General features: G+C 32.5%; 3 protein-coding genes across 3 annotated transcripts; all 3 read right to left on the reverse strand.

Annotated features, from left to right (window-relative positions):
- Positions 1–1,008: 1,008 nt before the first annotated feature.
- LOC18009276 (ACD11 homolog protein) lies at positions 1,009–2,372 on the reverse strand. Its single transcript, XM_006391060.2, has 3 exons — positions 2,048–2,372; positions 1,420–1,741; positions 1,009–1,315 (listed from the first exon to the last, which is right to left on the reverse strand). Exons 1-3 carry the CDS (start codon positions 2,291–2,293, stop codon positions 1,209–1,211), a joined length of 675 nt encoding a protein of 224 aa, XP_006391122.1. The 5' UTR covers positions 2,294–2,372; the 3' UTR covers positions 1,009–1,208.
- A 5,276-nt stretch (positions 2,373–7,648) lies between these two features.
- LOC18009160 lies at positions 7,649–8,817 on the reverse strand. Its single transcript, XM_006391061.2, has 5 exons — positions 8,680–8,817; positions 8,471–8,591; positions 8,206–8,382; positions 8,064–8,117; positions 7,649–7,981 (listed from the first exon to the last, which is right to left on the reverse strand). Exons 2-5 carry the CDS (start codon positions 8,585–8,587, stop codon positions 7,781–7,783), a joined length of 549 nt encoding a protein of 182 aa, XP_006391123.2. The 5' UTR covers positions 8,588–8,591; positions 8,680–8,817; the 3' UTR covers positions 7,649–7,780.
- A 2,710-nt stretch (positions 8,818–11,527) lies between these two features.
- Positions 11,528–14,877, reverse strand: LOC18009328 (protein NRT1/ PTR FAMILY 3.1). The gene is made up of 5 exons (XM_006391062.2): positions 14,700–14,877; positions 14,379–14,596; positions 14,047–14,282; positions 13,253–13,576; positions 11,528–12,525 (listed from the first exon to the last, which is right to left on the reverse strand). The coding sequence occupies exons 1-5, from the start codon at positions 14,806–14,808 to the stop codon at positions 11,616–11,618; spliced, it is 1,797 nt and encodes a 598-aa protein (XP_006391124.1). The 5' UTR covers positions 14,809–14,877; the 3' UTR covers positions 11,528–11,615.
- Positions 14,878–16,663: the final 1,786 nt, after the last annotated feature.

Raw genomic sequence — 16,663 nt, forward strand, 5'->3', positions numbered from 1 at the left:
CGGAAAAGGACAAAAGACAAGTTGTGTAATAGCGATGGAGCGCGTGATTTCCGGATTTTTTTTTCTTTTTTGTAAGAGAAGACTCGCTCTGCTGTCTATTTGACAGCTGGCTATCACGTCTTTTTAATTTTTTAAAGATTTTATTCAGTATCTGTTTACATTTATTTTCTTAGTAATTTAGATCTTTGATAGAATACAAAAATTACAAATACGGAAATAACATAACGGGAAAGTATAAGGAAACTTTGTAGAGATTCTTTTATCTCGTTGACTTTCATCGAATTAATGAGAATTCCGAAGAACATTCAACCACAGATATTTTTTTCCTTTTGTTAGTAAAATTATTTATTTAATTTCAAATAATTATAAGAATAATCAACAATTATACCAACCTACCAAAAAATCGTCGATTCTATGTATACTATAGTGTATATCTTCTATACATTGACTTTAATAATCTTCGGTTCCATATAGTATAAATTATGTATAATTTCATCGTTTAGGAAAACAATCTCAGCAAGAAAAATTTTAATTTAGATAGATCTCCTGTACATTTAGGACTTTCATTTGGATAGGTCATTTATATAAGACAATAAATTTTTAATTTTGTTGTGGATATGTTTCAATTTTCGACATGCTACTAGATTCTTAGTCATGACCGCAATCTCAAAGCAATCAAGAGGCGGACGATGCTGCTTTTATTAAGTTCGGATTCCACAGATAATATAAGAATCAGATTCTCAATTCTCACGAGGAGAACATCTTCAATGATAAACAGGACGGTTTAGCTAGTTATTCATTCATTCAATTTTTTACTCTTTATTTTGACGAACCAAAAACTACACCAAAGACTACACCTAATTATTTCACAATGAATCTTTATAAAATTTTATTTTAAGGTTTACAAATAAAACTAACCTAAAATCGAAATTCTCGTGATTGCCTATGAAGTAATGAAGACAAAACACCTTGATGATCACCAGAATCTTTAAATACTACAAGACCACAAGCACAAATTTACTCATTCATACGTAGATCATAACAATAAACAGTATAATATATTTTTTTGTACCAAAACATATGTCATTCAGTAATGTTATTCCACCCAAAATCTGTTTCAAGAAAGAAATCTCATCCAGGGAACAATCATTGGGCCTCAAGACAAAGCTCCAAATTTAAACTAACCTTTTATTTGTTTAGAAAAATTGCTACCAATTCAATTTAATGTTCCTATCAATGTAAAGCTTGTCAATATAATCTATGATCGGTCGAGACACTTCCATGTACCTCCTCATGTTCTTCTCCACAGATTGATCTTCAAAAACCACATCAAAACATAAACAATAAGTACGTTATAAAGAATCAAGAACATAACACAACAATCAAAATCCGACCAAAGATATAGTATAAAACACACACCTGTTTCGTTAAGACGTAACAGAAGTTGTTCCCTTGTCGGAAGCGTATACATTCCGGCGTAAACAGCGGTTCTAACCGCCCATGTATGAAACGGTGCACATACTTGTGTGTAAGCTTTCGTTGCAGCGTCTTTCAAAGAATAATACTCGTCCGTCAATAAAAACTGTTCGAAGATGGCTCGGATTAGCTCTAAGCCTAGTCTAACACGTCGGAGATTTCGCGAATTGCTTCCAGGCGTTTTAACCGTTTCATTCTCTACATCAAGATCCAAAATGTTCTGTAACGTCTCAAAAGTTTTTGATGCCTCCACCAAATCCCTAACCTGATTCACAACACATTTGTTAAATTTGTGCTTCTAATCCAAATTCAATTGAGATTAATTAGTGAAATTCCAAACAAAATTGAACCCAAATTTGAAAATCAAAACGATTATCAAAAAAAATTCGAGGAAATGTTAATTGAGATTAGTGTTTCAACTCAAGAGACTAACAATATAACCAGCAATAAGTTAATTGGTCCATTTCAGTTAGATCTTACTTTTAAGTCTCATCTATAACAAAATTCGATTCGGATTTGAAAATCGAAAACGATTATCACCAGAATTTGGATTGAGATTATGGTTTCGAACCTTGGAGACGTATTCCATTTCGGCGAATTTGAAGGCAAATCCGAGGCAACCGAAGAGAACAGAGACGTGAGTACACGCACTGCAAAACGCATCGAGCCTTAATCCATCAATCGATTCGTCGTCGTTTTCGTCGCACCGTTTATTCCGCCGCGGTTTTAGAAAATCTGCGAGATCCTCAAAAGCCTCCGTGATAACCGACAAAGGCGTGTTAACTCTTGTGTTGTTCTCGATCATGTCTTGCTCCATTGCTTTTTCTCTTCTCCTCCTCTCTTTCTCTTATATAGCTTCGCCGCCACGATTGCAGAGACTTTGAAAATTCTCTCTTGATCATGATGGGTCACATAAGTTAAAACTTGCGTGGACAATCAAAGACGTGTTCTGGAAGATGAGAAACAATTGACTCTGCGATACGTTTTGGAACGTGACTTTTCGCAACACGTTGCTTTTTCTCCACGTTGCTTGTTTCACTGTCAATTAAGCCCAATAAGGCCCAAACAACTTTTCAACTTGGTTCGAACCGGTTTAGGTGTTTTATGGTCTTTCAAGTCGTTTAGTTTAGTTTTTTTTTTTTAAATAATAGTCAACGTAAAACCAAATATAGTATGGTTCAGTTTTTAATCAAACCTATATACTGTATACTAGGATATTACCCAGGATGTTATCTTTTATACCGAAATCATAAACTACTATAATGTATGTGTACAGGATATTGAATGACAAATCAATTAATTGCGCATTTTGTTGTATTTGAAACAGAATTTATTTTAAGTGTTTATTTATGTTAGTACCATATTGATATATGATAAATGGACTTGATATATGTGACTAACTATTTATTGATTTGTTTTGTATTTTTTTTTGTTTTTAATAGTTTCCCTTTTTGTAATATACAGTAATGAATGAATTTAACCGATTTCTAATTTCATTCATAAATATATATATATATATATATTGCGCTAATTATTATAAGAAAAATGACCAAAATATATTGAAGTGTATGATGAAAAGAAAGACAGAACTAATATATTCGACGGGAATTAATATTATATTTTGGTATATTATTTATGTAATACAACCATTAGAAAGAGTAATATCCAAGTTAAAAAGGGAAAAAATAGAATAACAGAGTGAAGCATAGATGACATCGAAGATCTAGTGATGTGATAGAGAATTATGGTCTTCTCGAAGTTTTAGCTTTATCTTTCAATTGTGGGAATCATTGTTTCTGTTTGCAGAAGCTATCAGAGGCGAAGATGTAACACTATATAATTTATTCATAGAATTTTGTTGTAGTTATTCTACTATTGAAGTTGTATTAATTTAATTCGTAATTTATTTGGTTTGAGCATAGTTTTTAGTTGAATATGCTTAAACTTATTCGACATATGTTTTTTTTTTAGTATATTAAAGCTGTTTCAGATACTCTAGAGATAACTAATGTCTATTATAATTAAACATGAACGTTATTAGAAAGAGTAATCAGGTATATTTACAGAATATACTAAATAAATCGGAGATAAAAACTGAGGTTCTATTTTAGAATCTCATTTCCCTGGTTTTTAGCTAACCAAATTTTTTAAAAAACATTTAGATAACTTTCATAATTTTATATTATCTAAACTACCACAAAGTTCTAAATAACAGAATAAACAGAAATTCGATAAGTAAAATACGTCCTTAATAAATAGAAATTAAACAGCAAATATCCAAAAGGATCCATAACAAAACATACGATAAGTTTAAAGTTTTAACAGAAATATAAAAGCTCAACATCACACCATAGACTTAGAAAATAAAAATAGTTAAACGCAACAGATGATGATCCATCTCTAGTCGACTTTAGTTGCGCAAGTTTCTTGAGTTGAAGACGCAGCCATCATTTTTTTGGTAATCCTGCAAAATATGAATGACGACTTAATTATAGAAAGTTGGATTTTTAGTAAAGTAAAAGGAAATATATTTGAATGCTTACTTGTTCCTGAACTTATAAACTTGATCGATGGGTGGAGCAAGTAAGAAGCGAGAGAAGCCAATGTTTTCATGTTCATGGATAGTCAGTTCATCTAAAGAGATAACATAAATCATATAAGAAATTGCATGTATGTCCAAATTACTTAAAATTTGATAAAATGATCTAATAGAAATATATACATACCGATATTCTTCTTAACTGTCCAGTCAGTTAAAACACAAATAGCCAAGGGACCTGTGAATCCTTTACATCGTTCTTTGATGTCCACAGCAAAGTCACCATATGCAAAGCATTGGAAGGAATAATCCCTAAGTTGATTACAAACAAAGGGTGAAAAAAAAAACAGTAACAAAAGAAAACATCATGATTTATTTTGCCTCCTATAGAGGTAAAAGAAAACATCATGTTATATGCTCTAATATTTTCACGGAAATGACGACAAATCTCATCGTCACTTGTGAAAAGATATAACAGTAGAAGAGGAGGTTGCTGTAACATTGGGAGCTTTACTTTTCCTTGCATACAACAAAGCGTGAAAATGTATGCCTTCAATTTTTTTTCTTGTTGATCCTCTCGTTAAACCACATACGGGCAGAGCAGTGTGTACAATGATAAATAGGGTCGCCATCATCGTAGTACCCTATAACATGACGAATTATAATCTATTATATATCAGTAAACAGTAAGCTGATACATCCAAAGTCAACTACGTTACCATTAGGCTGAATTACAGGTCCAATATCTAATTGAGATTGAACAGTACTACACTCAGGGACGCCATGATCATTTGCAGGTGTATAATTCCTTTCTACACCTTCCAATGATAGTGTAGATTGTAAACCACTTGGATCATAGATTGTCGAAGATCCTGACAACACAGTAATGTTTATGGAAGTAAATAATATAGAAAACTTTAATCATAATGACGATAACCAATAGAATACCTTACAATACACGACCATGATTAATAATATTGTGGAAAGAAATATGAATATATATACCTGAAGCTTGAATGTTTGCATGTCTCTTTTTCAAGATAACCTGTCTCTTATTAATCCTTGACAATCTTTGATTTTCAAAAATGGAATTGGTAATGTTACTTAGTGGATTACTTTGTGATTGAGGAATAGGAACATTGGATGTATCTATACAAATATAAAAGCAATATTAACAATTAAAATACGTCCAAAATTAAATTAAAGTATTTAACAATTACCCTATCAACTAATACATGATTATACCTTTCTTTTTCCTTACTGATTTTTTTCCATGGTTGTTAGATAAAGTAGAAGTCGATGAAGTAACAGAGCCTATTTTCATAAACCAACTTATCAAAATGTTAGATAAGTTAAAAGATAATTTCTATGTCATATACATCATAATTATAAACAAAGATTTGAACATATTTAATACATGATACCTGATTGCGAAGTAGTTTTGGGTGATTTATTACATGGTTGCATTGCTTTCTCCATAGCAGAGTTCCAAAACGAAACAACTATTAATTGATAATATGAAGGACACAATTGTGATAGAGCAATCTCTTTAATTAAGCAAGTATATAAAAAATCAGGATATAACAACTAAGTTATTAAGGATACGGGCAGACTCAATCTTTTCACATGTGTTGTATCTTGATGGATCATCTCTTAGTTTTGCTAGTTGATGTAAATCAAAAAATGAAAAACTCATTATATAAAACCTAAATGATACAATAGAGATTTAATTGAAAGAAATATAAACGTACGTGCAGTTCTAGAACTTTTAGATGGATGACTCAATTCTATATTTTTATTTCTTGAACTTGAAGGTCCATCGTTGAATTTGAGATTTCTTGTGACATCTTTCAAGTTTCTATCGGGTAAAACATGATTTCCAACAATGGGTTGATCTAATTTTCCTGAAAATGAATATGAAACAAAGTAGTCATAAGTATTTAACATTTTTTAAAAAAATAAACTAAATATTAAACTAAATATATAAAAATAAGCTTACTTGATTGAGTTTTTTTCCTTTTGGTCGTATCAGGATTTTGGTTATATGTGATATTTGAGTATCCTGATGTAGAATATCGACTATCACAAATATTTACTGTTGGTATAGTTGGCAGAAATTGATTTGAGCCATAACATGGAGTGACTGGACTTGCTAGATATTATAAAGAAAATAATTTAGTTATAAAAGAGGTTTCATTAAGTTACCACTAAACATAAAGAAGAAGGGTTAAAAAAAAAATTTGTGTACCTGTGTAATTTTGTTTTCCTGTTACTGATGTTACAGGAGAACAACAAAATTTAAAGATAATGCAGTTGTCAATGAATAAATCGATTACAATGAATATAAATAAACTACGTACTTGGACTAAGTTGGTTCCTTTTAGGATAACTTGAAGCAATGGGGCCAGTTCGGGTATTACTGATATCTCCTAATATATTTCGGAAAACACCAGGAATTGAAATTGGAACTGGCAATGCTTTTCGTTTAGGGGTAACTTCATTCTCCCCATTGGCATCTGTATATAATAAAAACATCGATGTTTCAGTCCATGTTTATTATCTAATTACCAAACAATCATAAATAGTTGAGCAATATAAGTTGTTCAATGATGTTTCATCTTGGCCCATAGGAAATAAATATAATACGTACTCAAACTACATTGATTCCTTTTCCGAGTACTTGAAGTGGTCGGGGGGTTCTGAATATTAATGATATCTCCAACGTTATTTCGAAATCATCAGGATTTGAGATAGGTACTGGTAATGTTACTCGTGCAGGGGTAACTTGAATATCTCCATTGTGTTCTGTAAATAATACAAAAATATATGTGGAACTTTTAGATAGAACATTTATAAATTGGATTCGTAAGTAATTTTTTGTACTTTCTTAAGAATATACAAACCCGAGTATAAATTTGAGTTTATTAGCGAATGAACCATAACTTTAATACATGGGTTAATGAAATCCAGTTTAGGTCTTTTGGTTAAGATGTCATGATCTTTATCCATTGCAGAAGACGAATTTTTGTTCTTTTTCATTTTTCTACAGATTTGTGAGAATGTAGAGAATCGATATATCTGTAGGATATATTTAATATTAATAATTTAAAAGTAGTATGCATCTTAATAGGATAGTTACAATATTCTAAAGATTTGTTAAGATTACAAATATATTGAGAATTTATCTAAACATGGAAACTTTAGGAATTAGTTTAAGTTCTTTTAATTATGATTGGTTGTGTTAATATTCACCAATTAACATCTATATACGACAGAATATAGTAGTTACGATCGTTTTCCTAATTTTGTAAAATGTAAATATATTTCTAATTTTATATTTAAATACAGAGTTGTTTTAGGATACAACTGTACTTGTAAGTGCTAAAAAATATATGTATTGCCAAAGTATTAATGACTCCAAATATCTTGCATGAATGTTGTAAATTTTAATTGCCATGCAGAATTTCTTTTCATATTAGGCTTGAGTTTGGCGAAACCTTCTGTACATGCAGGTATTTTACTTTGTTATTTATACTAATAAATTAAAATTCAGCAGTTACTAATTAAGTAGCAAAATATAATATAGTTTAAAATTCCTGCTTTTATTAAACTTCAAATAACAAACTACCGCAAAACTGAAAACGGAAAAAGACAAATCCTACGGGCTAGGAAAAAAATAACCGAAACTTAAACAATGAGATATTGTAGTAAATCCTAGAAAACAAAGCAAGCAGGAGAATGCATATTGTTAAAGAAACGAAGACTTCAGTCATCAACTTTCTCCTTCTTAACAGGCTTCAGATAAATCTTTACTTCACTCGCCAAAGCCTTCATGTCGCCATTAGCAGCTTTCTTAGAAGTAGACTGCTCTCCATTATGATCATCAAAGTCAATTATCTCATCGCTTTTCCATTTTGACTGTGGTGAATTATCATCGTCGCCAATGTCAAGTAACATCTTAGGAACCTAAAATGACAAATTTAAACAAATATGTTTATGCACATTCATATAATATTAATGAGAGCTATCTAATTCCTAAATAGCAAACCTGTTCATCGGGAGTTATAAACCCCATTTCCTCAGACTTGATATCAGGGGTAGTCTATAAATAAAACAATAAGTTAACAAAGATCAAAAGGCAATGAAATATGAATAAATACTAATAGGAATAAATAGTTTAGGGATCAAACCAAAAATCCGGATATTTCTGAGAATTCTTTGACCATGTCACTTTGGGTCACAATCTTTGTAACTTTGTAAACATCACTGTTGAAAACGATGTTTGAACTCTCAATAGATAGCTTGAACAGAAAAGTTTTCCCACAAATGTTACTAATTGGAAGAGGGAGTACATCTGGATCTTGGATCTGCAAGCAGTTTAGCAAACATATAAGCATATCTAATATATATAGTAAGATTCACTATAATAGAGTTGATAGTAATCTGCATAACTACCTCTTCCACAGATTCAGTCAATTGTGCAGCTGTTTGATTTACAACTTCCATGGCAAGCTTATCAAAGAGTAAGAACTTTGTTTCGCCAGTGTTGTCCATAACACGGAAAGTCAGCATAAACCTATGTTAGCATAGAACAACATATGAATATGAATATATATGGAAATTACAAATATTCTTTTATTCTACAAATTGCATCCAAGACTTACGCTGGTACGACACTTTCAACATCATCCTTACATTTGCCACATTTCCACAACTGTTTAGGAAATGGCCTACCAGGATATTGCTCTTTCAAAAAAAATCCATATCAAGAGGAAGCACCTTTTTAGAGCATACTTTGCATGACATATAGTACCATCCAAACTCAGTGTCAATAGACATGATGGTAGCCATAGTCACACATTTTTCAACCTAATAATTGAAGCATTACTTTCTTTTAAAAACCCAATCGCCATTTGTTGTTTAAGAAATATGTATATCACGCAAAATAAATACCTCAGATGCACCAAGTATTTCACTTATTGTCCGGCGAGGGGTATGTAAGAAGAAATCATCTCTTACAGAAACAGAATTGACAATTGTCAATTGGTTAGGGTGTGTGTATGACAAAGTCACATCATCTTTTGGTAAGCTGTAAAGGAAAAAAAATCATGGATTTTAGTGACATGAAAGTAAACTAAATGGAAAATTGATAAAAGTTATAGATATGAATATACCGGTTTCTAAAAGAATTTATTTCAGGGAGATCAGGATCTGTCATCACAATGGAAGAACTGTAACAATTGCCAATACTCCATACACCTAAATAATGAAATGTCTTGAAAGTTATATATATTTTTTAAAACGATATTTTGTTTGTTAACAAAAAACATTTTTCTCGTACCTTGATACAATCTTAACTTTCCAAATCTTAACACAAAACAAATGATAGCATTAGTTGCATGTGTAGCAACACTCTCCAAACTTTCGGCATAATTCCCCCAGAGAACACAATTCAGGCGCACATCACTAAAAAAACAAAAAATATATTAGACGTCTTATTAACAATATTTAGGTGTCAAAGAGAATTAAAAAACCTGGTGTCACGAAGTGTCATTGTTAGACGTTTGGTCTGTTTTTTGTTAACGGTTAGAATCTCAACCTCACCAATACTAACAATTTGTCCAACAATATCTGCAAAATAAAAACATAAACCAATAATTAGATGTAATATGCTTTGGTTCATATTAGTAATGTATGCGAGATATAAATATACCATTTACCTATTAGAAAATCAGGATTCAACTTGCCCTCGTGAATATCAGCGAAGTTCACCAACTTCAACCCAAGAATTGTGGCATCCAGATCTTCAGAAGGTCTGACAAACGTCGTGGCAGCAAACTGGATCTTGTAAACATGAGAAGTAGTCCTGAACTTACCACCGTTGTGAGTGACTTGAAAATTAGTGATGATCTTAGTAGTTCCTTCCTCTAGAAGATTTTCAAATTTTTTTATGAACTGCTTCTTCATACTAACATGCATAGTTTGATTCTGCATGACAATATAATAATAAGCAAAACGTTAAATAATATATATATGATCAAAATGGATCAGTATGAATATCGAACAAACAAAGTACAAAACAATACCAGTTCATCGACAACGACCATCTCCATCGTCTCGATCCCATTCAAATACTGTTTCCACGACTTCAGTATCTTGACACGGATCCTCCATTGAGTTTTGAATGGCTTTAGGGCAGTGAGGGATGTGAAGGTCGACATCGCAAACTTTGCAAGAGGGAGTATGTAAGCTAAATATTGCTTAGCTGGGATGATGAATTCGATATCAACAGTGGTAACTATATATAGCGAAATGATGAATGGGGTGAGTCTAGGGTAAATCTTCGATACAATCTTTAGAAGAGGGAAAATATTGTAGACGGTCAATTATGAATTTGAATTTGAAATGACGTTGAAATTTGATAGATTTAGGCAATTTTGATATATTCAATTTGCAATATTGCTCGTTTTCCATAAAGGGTCTATTTTGTTTAATTACTTCTACATATACGGAAATACGGAATATTTTGATTTAGGTAGGTACAGTGCATCTAAAATATATCGGAAATATAGGCCTTGTTTAGACTATCCAAACAATAATTTAAAATTCGGTTATATAATTTCAGATTGATACGGTTACGATAATATAGGAAGGTAATGTAATCATTAACTGATAAATTTGGAATATGCATACATTGATTCCATTTATGCTTAATCATTTAATTGTGTCGAGAAATTCAGAGGAAAGTTTAAGGTAGAGTTATGATTTCTTCATTATTACGGTTATTAAATTTTAAAATTAAATGAACCAAGATTATGGGATCACGTATATTGACACAATAATGTAAACAATATTGTAGCTAAGATTTGAAATTTATGAAACGGGAATATGTGATCATGTATATTGGAGTGAATATAATTATAATTATCAATTGTATAAATACATACCTCATTTGTATAATAGTAATTATGTAGAATAATAAAATTTGTACTTCTCAGAATGTTGATTTATGATATGAATGTGAATATAAATTTTGCATAAAAATAAGAAAATAAAGATAGTAATAATTTAAATTTAATTTTTGTTAATCAATCGATTGCTTTGTCAATTTATATTAGTATATAGTTGTTTTGTGTTGAAAATAAGGTAGATGAAATGAAAATTATGCATGTATAAATCATAAATTTTTAAAGAAGTCAGTTGAGCTAAATAAGGAAAACGAATGAAAAAATTAGTAAATAATAAATTAAATTCTAATTGGCGGAGGGATATAAATAAGGAAATAATCATAGGTGGAATATAATGAATTATTTAAAAGAAAAATGTTGAAAAAAATTGTGGGAACGACACCTCTGCAAAATGACTTCTAAATTCTTCTTATTTAATATATAGAGGATGTTTATGATCAATTGTTTTCTTATTCAATATTTCCCAATTGAAATTGGTTTGGTTTTTAATTAGTGAGGTTTTTTTCAGCTTTCTATTGATTTCATCCCATATTAAACAACCATATGGACAAAGTCATTTTTCTATATTTTTTTATTAAATCTATAGATACATTACTTACCTGTAGATTTTACATTACAAACCCGAAGGTCGCTTATGCATCAATTAAACCCCTATTGGATAACTGCAATTCATCTCTAACCGGACTTTCCACTTCCTTGCTATGATGCACCTGAACCGGTTTATACGTGTAAATCTTGGCGCACCAAAGATAATACACGAGGTTAACAACTTGTAACAGAGTGATTAACCAGTAAAAATACTCGAGCCTTCCCCGGTTCAAATTGTTATCCGGTAACCAATTGCTCCCATCCGGTTTAGCACTGAATTTATGAACCAAAGTCACAAGCAAAGTGCTCACATAGTTCCCGATCGAAATCGCCATCCAGAAAAGCGCCGTCGCTGTACTCCTCATACTCTCCGGCGCTTGATCGTAGAAAAACTCCAAATGTCCGATCGACATGAACGCCTCGGCGATTCCGTGGAGGCTGTACTGAGGAATCAGCCACAGGAACGAGATCGGAACCACCGTGTGAGGCTTATCCAAAAGCCCGTGCTCGATCGCGACGCGTTTGCGTTTGATCTCGACGAATCCGGCGACGAGCGTCGCGATTATCGAGATGACGAAGCCGATCCCCATGCGGTGGAGGAACGTGATGCCTCTCTCGAGACCGGTGAATCTCCGGGCGATTTTGACGAAGATGCGGTCGTAGAAGACGATTGTGGTGAGCATCGCGACGGTGGTGAAGACGGACATTGAACCGGCTGGGATTTGGAATGATTTGGTTAAGTGACGGTTCATGGTTTTGGCTTGTTGTAGAGAGAAGGTTCCTTGTTGAGCATAGGCTGTGATTAGGAGGATCCCGGAGGCTCCGATTGGACCCATTCGGATCACCGATTTGAGCTCTTCGACCCGGTGGATTGTGCTTAGCCTCCATGGGTTAGGGATTTGACCCGGTTTCAAATTGTCTTGCTCCGTCACAATCGCTGCTTTGTCCAAGAAACTGTAATTAATGCAAAGTTTTATTAGTCAAACAATTCGCGTTTATAGCATAAGTAGTTAATTAATGATCAGAAGTGCAATGATTTTTAGTATAATGTTGGTGTAAATGACAAAGAAGTTAACGATTTAGGCTCAGTCATATCAGAATTACACTATTAATTATTATCTGAATATTACTATTTTCGAAATGGGTCCAATAATAATCCAATTATTGGCTTATTGCTGCATATATGTATACTGTATATGCCAAAAACAATAAAAATGACAAAACTGTGATGTGTTGTCTTGGTGAAGTGAGGAGCTTACGTCTTGTTGCTTTTGGAATTTCCTTTTTTTTTGTCAATATATTACCGATTACAATAATGATGTAAGAATTTGGATGTATTTTGTGATTTTTACTTCTAATTTGTCTCGTTTCACCCCAGTGGACAAGTTGTTGTACGATTACTCAATTGTTTACGTTACTATATTTTGATTGAATCTTCAGGTCGTAGTGACAGAAATATCATTTTTATAGTTATAAATTGTATAATATATCCAGAGATTCTTATAGGATTCCTCGTTGGGGTGACTATCTGGATATACACTAGTCAGACGAATACTTAATCCTAAAATAAATTATTATATATTCAACTAATTTAATTATAGTATACTTTAGAATCAAATTGTGAAGAAAATCTTATAAAATAGAGAAGAGTGATCAATAACAATAGGATTCAGTAATTTACCTCATGTGTTTGGTGTGGGTGAGTTTACCACCTAAGGAGATAGGATCATCAATCTCATCGTTGAAATAGAGAAGACTTGGGTCAGAAACCATCCGCAGATTCCTTTTGCGGAATGCTGCGACTGACACTTGGATCAGGCGGGTAAATGGACTACCCGCCGGAACCAAGTGACGGTAAAGCCGGAAACCGCCGACAAAAGCAATAACGGATAAGAACATAGCCACTGTCGGTATGCCCAAACCTAGACCCCACCCAACGTTATCTTGGATGTACACAAGAACCGTCACCGCCACTAAAACTGCTGCTCCCATGCAAAAGTAGTACCTAATCATCAATTCAAAATCCATTAACAAATTTTCATTAAATTTAACATTAAGCACATGCTCATGATTCAGAACACGACTTTTTAGACATCTAGATGATTACTTAATTTTTTTATTTAAGAGACCTATAAAAGTTTTGTTCTTTGCTTTGGGCTAGAAGAATAATAAACAAAAGTGTTTCCATCATCTAGAAACATAAAAAATGCTTAATATATAGCTAATAGTTGCATTTTCTACTTAATAAGTAGTATTACAAAGTCATGTTAGCTATGTAGTAGTCTCTTAGGGTTAAGACAAAACACAGTAGTAAACATATTATTATTAGGTAATCCTAGTATGTATTTATATGTTTTTTATAATCTCTACGATCAAAATCGACAAATAAAAAAGGCCTGAGGAATCTATGAATGAAATATAATAATTGATATGTGTATATGTGAAGAAAAAGAAAGGTATATATAACAAAAATACCAGTTGAAGTAGTTCCAGGTTTTGGTGGTTTGCTTAGGATCCGACTCGTCGAACTGATCCGCACCAAAAGCAACAACACAGGGTCGGATCCCACCCGACCCGAGAGCTCCAAGAAGAAGAGCTATGTACAAAATACTCAACTGTGCTGTGTCTGCTTCTACACAAACCTCTTCTCCTTTACATGGTGGTGGCCTTAGCGTCGGTATTATTGCCGATATCGTTAGCAGTGTCATCCCCTTTTTATTTAACATTTCTCGTTAGAACAATAATAAACTTTGGTTATATTCTAAACATACAATTTATTGGAATAAAGATTGTAATATAAAACGTACGATTTGGTAGATGATGGAAGCAAAAGTGATGGTCCAGAAGCGGCCGGCGAAGGAGTCGGCGACAAAGGCACCGAGGAGAGGAGTGAGACTTGAAGTTCCGGCGAAGTTAGTGAGAGTGTTGGCTGCTTTGGTTAAAGGAAGGTGAAGCTGTGTTGTTAAATAGCTTATCATGTTTGCGTGAAACCCAACCACCGCCAATTTCTCACATATCTCGTTCGCTGATTATCATTAAAAAAATAGTAACTCTAATCAGTCTCATATTTGTTACAAAAACCAAAATAATAATCATATATATACATGGACTGTTTGTGGTTTCATTACCGAAGATGAAGGGCATGGTAATTAGTCCTCCCTTTGGTCGACTTCGATTCCCATGAAGTTGTTTTTCTTCTTCGCTGATCTTGTTCTTGTTCTTGCTCTGCTCCTCCATGTTCTTGAGTGTTTACTTGTAATAGTTAATTTAATTATGTTTAGGTGTTTTGTTTGTTGTAAGTGTTGAAAATGGTATTAACTAGGGAGGGCCAATATTTATAGGCCTGTTTGGTTTATAAATTATTGGGTGCTTTGCTCTGGTCCGTACGAGATCTATAAAGAAACACGACAGTGACGTCTACTGATTATAGCCACGAATTAAACCAGATTTGGTTTACGTGGACCGGATTGAGTTTCTTGATTTCGGTTCACTAATATCTTCGTAATTATTTTGTTTTGTTTTTTTTGTATGATATTCGGAATTGCATCTTGTGAAGATGGGGACAATGCTTCAACCGACGGTCCGACACTCCGATCTTTTTTATAACACTAAATCTTGTATATTTTTTCCAGTTTATCATTATCGTTTATAAAAGATAAACTTTGGTTAAGTTTAACTTTAACCTTGTTATATAAAAGCATGAAACATAAATTTTTTGAAATTACTTTGATTCACTACGTCAAAGTAAAAATCGTGCACAAAATGAACAAATGATGGAAAAATCTTGAAACAACACAATATAGATCACTGGCATAAATTGAAAAATAATATACTGGGTTGCTCAAAGAGTTGTTTAAAGACCGATCATGAACTTACTTCTTCGTGTAGACACATTTCACATTTTTATTGTCTATCATATTGCTTTTCCGTTTTCAAGATAAAATTGTGCGGATCCAAAGTTTTGAGGTGCATAAATCATCCATAGATTATTTGTGTTCTTTTTCTTCTACCAATTGGACAAGCTTTGTTGTGTCATGTGTGTACTATTTGCAGATGTTCATGACATTATTGATATAGTCACATAAATGATGAAACACCTATTGATTATACGTGATAATTTATGTATATAAATTACAAATCCATCAACATTTGAAATTTTAAATGATGTAAAGATTCAGTTTGTCTATAGTGTAGTACTTAGGGGTGAGCATTTTAACCAAATTAACCAAATACAAACCAACCCCTAACCAAACCATGATCTATACATTATCTGTTTGGGTAAACTTTTCTTCAACCCATACGGTTCGGTTTGCTTTTAAAACCAAACCTACGTACTATATAAGTGAGTTCGTGTAGTTTATGATAAATAAATACCAAATAAGTTCGAATTGTTTTTAACGATAGTATATGAATCCGAGTTTGAGTGCTAGTCCGTGTAGTAATCTCGCATGCGATTGTAAGAGAGTGAGTGATATCACATGGAATTGTGGGGAACTCTTTCTCTCTTTTTGCACAGCCAAACCCACTCTCTAGTGCCTCCCAATCACTTTCACTTTCATATGACTTTTCCTTCTTCTCTAACTTTTTCCCAAAAAGTATCTCTTCGTTAATGATTATATATAGATTATAATGAATTTAATTACGTAACATAAAGTGAATGTTTGCTCCCAAAAAAATAAGATAAAGTGAGCGTAATGCCCTCAAGATACCTGTGTTAAATTGTTTTGTATCATTTCTGTTAATCATAGAGCACTCGAATTTAAAAGCAAAAAGGGGTTGTTCTTTTTCTTTGATCAAAAAATGGTTTCTTTTTTGAGGGCAATGTCTCTTTCATCTAGAAACAATTATAAGATAATGAAATGGTTTTTCTTTTAATGCATCGATTGCGTTAGTGTTCATCGTATATACGCATTTCTTCACTTCGTCCTCGTACATTATTAGTGTCCATTCGTTATTCCAAAAATATTGTAAAAACTTATTAACTAATCCTACTAATCATCACAACTTTTCATCAATCTAAAAGTATTTTATGTTAATCGTAGTTATCGTAGTTAAGTTTTTAATTTTATATAGATGGTTGTTGTTGACAACA

The sequence above is a fragment of the Eutrema salsugineum genome, unplaced genomic scaffold (genome assembly GCF_000478725.1).
Source record: "Eutrema salsugineum unplaced genomic scaffold, Eutsalg1_0 scaffold_9, whole genome shotgun sequence".
Classification (NCBI taxonomy): Eukaryota; Viridiplantae; Streptophyta; class Magnoliopsida; order Brassicales; family Brassicaceae; genus Eutrema; species Eutrema salsugineum.

Excerpts from the sequence above, each read along its gene's own strand:
- LOC18009276 (XM_006391060.2), bottom strand. The coding sequence starts at position 2,293 with ATGGAGCAAGACATGATCGAGAACAACACAAGAGTTAACACGCCTTTG. Across the intron at positions 1,742-2,047 it reads AAATGGAATACGTCTCCAAG|GTTAGGGATTTGGTGGAGGC; the intron begins GTTCGAAACCAT and ends GTTGTGAATCAG. Across the intron at positions 1,316-1,419 it reads GTTACGTCTTAACGAAACAG|ATCAATCTGTGGAGAAGAAC; the intron begins GTGTGTGTTTTA and ends TGGTTTTTGAAG.
- LOC18009160 (XM_006391061.2), bottom strand. The coding sequence starts at position 8,587 with ATGCTGACTTTCCGTGTTATGGACAACACTGGCGAAACAAAGTTCTTA. Across the intron at positions 8,383-8,470 it reads TGACTGAATCTGTGGAAGAG|ATCCAAGATCCAGATGTACT; the intron begins GTAGTTATGCAG and ends AACTGCTTGCAG. Across the intron at positions 8,118-8,205 it reads CAGAAATATCCGGATTTTTG|ACTACCCCTGATATCAAGTC; the intron begins GTTTGATCCCTA and ends TTTTATTTATAG.
- LOC18009328 (XM_006391062.2), bottom strand. The coding sequence starts at position 14,808 with ATGGAGGAGCAGAGCAAGAACAAGAACAAGATCAGCGAAGAAGAAAAA. Across the intron at positions 14,597-14,699 it reads TACCATGCCCTTCATCTTCG|CGAACGAGATATGTGAGAAA; the intron begins GTAATGAAACCA and ends AATGATAATCAG. Across the intron at positions 13,577-14,046 it reads ACCTGGAACTACTTCAACTG|GTACTACTTTTGCATGGGAG; the intron begins GTATTTTTGTTA and ends ATTGATGATTAG.